Consider the following 4,992-nt stretch of genomic DNA (forward strand, 5'->3'; position numbering starts at 1 on the left):
TTTTTCTCTTCTGGTTCGAAACTCTTTAGAAGTGTGAAAGCAGTCCTCAGGACAACAATGTATAAACAATGAATAGGTTACCTAATATTAAATCCTAAGGTGACATAGCTATTTTAGCAGCAGGATGTATTGGCAGACGTTTATGATTACGGGGCGTAAAAGGGCGAGGATGGATGATCTTTAACGATGAGACAACCAGCATATATTTAGCATATAAAAGCTCAAGTTTTTTTTGTTTTTTTTTTAGGCTAGAAAATAAGATGCCATCACTCTGAAACTGGTATATCAGGTTGCACAATGTATGTATCGTATCCAGTCCTCCTGAGGACTGGTTTTATACATCCAAGGAGATTAGAACCAGTATTATGACATCGCACTTTTTTCTCCTTATTCCTTTTGAAAACAAAACCAGCCCTCCAGCAAGCCATCGCCTGCAGTCACGCAAGAGCGATCGACCTCTACACGGCATCCCTTGAATCGAACCATCAATGTGTCTTCAGTGCCCATCCATGCTCTTCGTGGGAAGACTATGACCAAGGAATATGCGACGTATGTCCTCAGGGACGATGCCCATCTATGGGCTATGGAGCATCCAAGGCATTTCTTGGAAACTATTATTTGAGCACATCAGCCGAGGAACCGTTTTGTGGTGAGTATCCGGTATCCTCACCATAATATTCTTTGCTTAACTCTCTCCTAACCAGCCATTTTCAGGATTTTCCCCAAAACTTCACACCCAACTAACACAAAAATATATTTCTTTCCACTCAAACACAATAGCATTAACATTCATGAGGTAGGCATAGGGAGTTCTTCATAATTTCTTTAGCAAAACATACTCTACTGCACACTGTTCATTTCCTTTAAATTTTATGACGTGCAAAAGAAATTTGAATAAGAAAAATGTTAGTTGTATCGTAACGAATGTGACGATTTTCCTATAGTTGATAAGGGCATCCTTTGGTTAAGTCACTCAGAGTGTAATCGTCCGATAAGTTAAGTGTTTCTGTTGGTTAGTGATGCCTTGTAAAGCGCTTTGAGCATGTTTAGTGGATATTGCTCTATATAGATAGAATGCGCTTGGCCAAGGAGTTCACAACATTGCCATCCGGAAGTATAACGGACCAACACACAAACTCTGTGTAACCATGAACTTTTATAGTCTGGTTGATACAGTTTAGTGAGAACAACTCACAAACGCGGATGGCAAAAAACAATAACAAAGGCCTGAGTGACGTTATCTGCATACTATCTATACAATGCTCAAGTAATGTGATAATCATTTCATGCATTTCTTTCTCATTAACATTATGTATCCGATTCATGTTTATTGTTAACATGTCAATTTGATGTATCTTTACAGAGTGTTTAAAGACCAATAATTGGTCTATTTAACCCGTAATTGTTACATTAATTGTTATATTAATTGTTATATTCATTGTTAGATTAATTGTTATATTAATTGTTGTATTAATTGTTATATTAACTGTTAGATTAATTATTATATTAAAAGTTCCAAGCGATGTTGAGTTCGGTCATTCATGAGATGGATAAAAGAAAACGAAAAATTCTGACCCCAGCATTGTTCCCTAGAATAAATCACTTAACATACATTATTCAATTCGATTCAGGAGAGACTAACTACCTAAGCTATGAGGTCTAGTGATGTGACACTCGCCTTCGGATCGGAAGGTCCTGGGTTCGAGCCCTGCTCTGAGCGGCGCATAGTTGAGTCCTTGGAAAAGGCTTTTTACTCAATTTCTCCGACCCTATTCAGGTGTATTATGAGTACCCGGCTGTTAACAGTGTTGTATCCTTTGTAAAGTGATTTAAGCACGTTCAGTGGATATTGCTCTATCTATATAAATGCTCAAATTATTTTACACGTCATTTTGGGGGTGATTTGCTTGCCTCAAAAATGAAATTTACCGTGCGGCTATATGGTTTTGTGGTATGACTCTCGCTTTCGGATCGGAAGGTCCTGGGTTAGAGCCTCGCTCGACGCATAGTTGAGTCCTTGGAAAAGGCTCTTTACTCACATTCTCTCACAGTACTCAGGTGTAAAATGAGAACTTGGCCGTTAGCAGCGTTGTCTCTGTCCGAAAAAAATTGTAATATCGCCTAACAGGCGTCATGTCCCGTCCCACATGTTAAATGTTGCTGTTGGTCGGGACCCCTTGTAAAGCGCTTTGAGCACGTTTAGTGGATATTGCGCTATATAAAAAACCTCATTTAATTTAATTTAATTTAATAAGAAAATAATGTCTATTCTATTTGCTTTATTGAAAATACAGACAGTAGCGTGCTAACGAGTAGTCAACGATAATTCCATTATTCTAATCAATTAAAATTTTAATTCACTTTTCCTAATCGGAGTGTTTATTCGTCCTTTAGGTCATATTCTTAAAAAAGTGTCTTTGATGATATTCGACCTTAAGGACGAATAGGGCTACCCTTTCCTAAATCATGTCCAGTGTTCCTGTTGGCTTGGGATCTCTTTAACAACGCCTTGAGCACAATTATTGGATATAATAAAAATTAGTATTTTTCAAAACAACTTTACTACTGAGCACGTATTTCATCATAATATTGTGACGCTTTATCTAATTTGTGCGTTTTTTTTTGTGCTATTATGGTATGGCAATTGCCTTCGGACCGGGAGGATCCAGGGTTCGAGTCTCATTCCGAGCAGCGTATAGTTGAGTAGGCTCGGAAAATGCTCTTTACTCACATTTTCTCACCGTACTGTGCGGCTATGTGGTCTTGTAGTATGACGCTCGCTTTCGGATCGGAAGGTCCTGGGTTTGAGCCTAGCTCGGCGCATAGTTGAGTCCTTGAAAAAGGATCTTTATTCACCATCTCCCACCATATTCAGGTGTAAAATGAGTACTTGGCGGCGTTAATAGCGTTGTCTCTCTCTCTCTCTCTCTCGAAAATATTGTAATATCGCCTAACAGACGCCTGTCTCGTTCTACATGTTTCATGTTGCTGTTGGTCAGGGACCCTCTGTAAAGCGCCTTGAGCACACTAATTTAGTGGATATTGCTCTATATAAAATCTCTATTTCTTTTTTTGGCTTGGAGAAGGCTCTTTGCTCACATAGTCTCACCGTATTCCGGTAGAAATTGAGCACATAGCCCTCAACAGCGTTATATCTGTAGGAAAAAAAAAGAAATATCGCCTAACAAGCGTCATGTCTCGTCCCAATTACTGTTAAGGAATATTGTTGGCTATGGTCGCTTGTAAAGCGCTTTGAGCACGTTCAGTGGATATTGCGCTATACAAATGCTCAAGTTTATTCAAGTACTTTAATTTATCCTATTTCAGGCATGTCCTATGTGGTAGAAGTGAAGACAGCGGAGGGTCAAGGACACAGTTATGGGCGACTCTTAATGACCTTGAACGGGACAAATGGAATGACCAACGTGACAGAACTGAACAGGTACTTTTGGTTGAAACATAGATTTGACATGGTCGAGGTCACATCATCATCGTCATCATCGTCTTCATCATCATCATCATCATCATCATCCTCATCATCATCATCATCGTCTTCATCATCATCATCATCATCATCGTCTTCATCATCATCATCATCATCATCATCATCATCATCATCATCATCATCAACATCATCTGGTTTCTTGCTTCCAAGCGAAAGCAGCAGCTTGCTCACATTATTATGTTATGATTATCTTATCCAGGATGCGTATTCCGTACCGCAATCGTGTACCGTCGCAAAGCCGCCCGGAAACTTCGTCACAACGCACCGTTCAACTAGAAGCTCTGCTTTTTCGGGCTCTTGACCACAACGGGTACATGTCAGACAGGTGGAAATTCTCCACTAATGTATTGAACCTGTTGTTAATCAGGTTCTCAACCAAATTCGATTGGCTGCTACCCAATGTCTCCTCTTGCTGGTGGAAAAGCCTGGCAACTTCTACCCCAGTTTCGAGGAGTCGGTGCCCCCCCCCCCCCGCCCCCTCGAGTGATTGAATATTCGTCCAAACCGACATCCATCTCATGTATGCAGCTCTGTCCGAAGTCAGAGAAGCTACGTACAAGGGTTGCCGGGACTTATTTCGACTCGAAGCGGGGGCAGGGTCCATAATGCGCTTGAGAGGGGTATACTCATTCCCTCTCTCGTTGATCTTGTTAAGCCATTTGTTTGTAATCGTCTCCTGTCGGACATCGAGGGGCTGGATCGCTGCCATTATCGGGCCCCATTCTCTAGGCGTTGTTGCCAGCGTTCCTGACACTATGTGCATGTACTTGCAAAGTTTTACATCCACCTTCTCAACATTCCTGCTTTTACCCAACACTGGAGCGCAATACTCCGTGGTGGAATAGCATAGTGCCAGGGCGGACGTCCTCAGGAGCGCTTGGTTAGCACCCAAAGTTGATCCCGCCAGCTTCCTCAGAAGACTGTTGTTGCCTTTCTCTATCTTCCGGGAAACGCATTCGAGATGCACCCGAGGGCAGCAGCAGCCTCTTTTGGTTCTCACACTACTATGTTTTGACGATCGACCCAATCAGTAAAGTCCGGTCCGCATTCGTGCACCGTCGCGAACCCGCCCGGTAGCATCGTCACAACACACCGTTCAACTAGATGCTCTGCCGTTTCGGGTTCTTGCCCATACGAGGGCAATCATGCCTTTCCAACCCTCTCTATCGTTCGTTGCAGTGATGGTCTCCACCTTACTTCTTCCCTGTGTCCAGTTTTTAGCGATGTCCACCAATTTCATCCTCTGTCTTTCTGTTGCTCGTTTGCCATCTAATCAGTCCTGTTTTGTGGCTGGTCACATACACATTAGTAAGTTAACGGAATCGAGGTCGAACGACGAACGAACGGCGAACAAGAAAGCCCGAGTCTGTCTTCTTACGTCACCAATAACTACTACTACTACTACTACTACTACTACTACTACTACTACTACTACTACTACTACTACTACTACTACACATACACTACTACTACACTACTACTACTAC

At 41.9% G+C, this 4,992-nt stretch overlaps 1 protein-coding gene across 1 annotated transcript in view; it reads left to right on the plus strand.

Annotated features, from left to right (window-relative positions):
- The window catches only part of LOC144961827 (pancreatic lipase-related protein 2-like), a gene marked incomplete at its 3' end in the record, with an annotated part of 16,136 nt that extends 12,287 nt beyond the window's left edge, over positions 1 to 3,849 (plus strand). Inside the window, exons 6-8 of the mRNA XM_078894888.1 lie at positions 413 to 649; positions 3,328 to 3,442; positions 3,705 to 3,849. Of these exons, the coding sequence (XP_078751014.1) occupies positions 413 to 649; positions 3,328 to 3,442; positions 3,705 to 3,849 (497 nt within the window). The remainder of the gene's footprint in view (positions 1 to 412; positions 650 to 3,327; positions 3,443 to 3,704) is intronic.
- Between the last annotated feature and the right edge of the window lie 1,143 nt (positions 3,850 to 4,992).

Source organism: Berghia stephanieae, unplaced genomic scaffold, assembly GCF_034508935.2.
Source record: "Berghia stephanieae isolate SIO BIC M18660-M18661 unplaced genomic scaffold, UCSD_Bste_1.3 scaffold429, whole genome shotgun sequence".
NCBI lineage: Eukaryota > Metazoa > Mollusca > Gastropoda > Nudibranchia > Aeolidiidae > Berghia > Berghia stephanieae.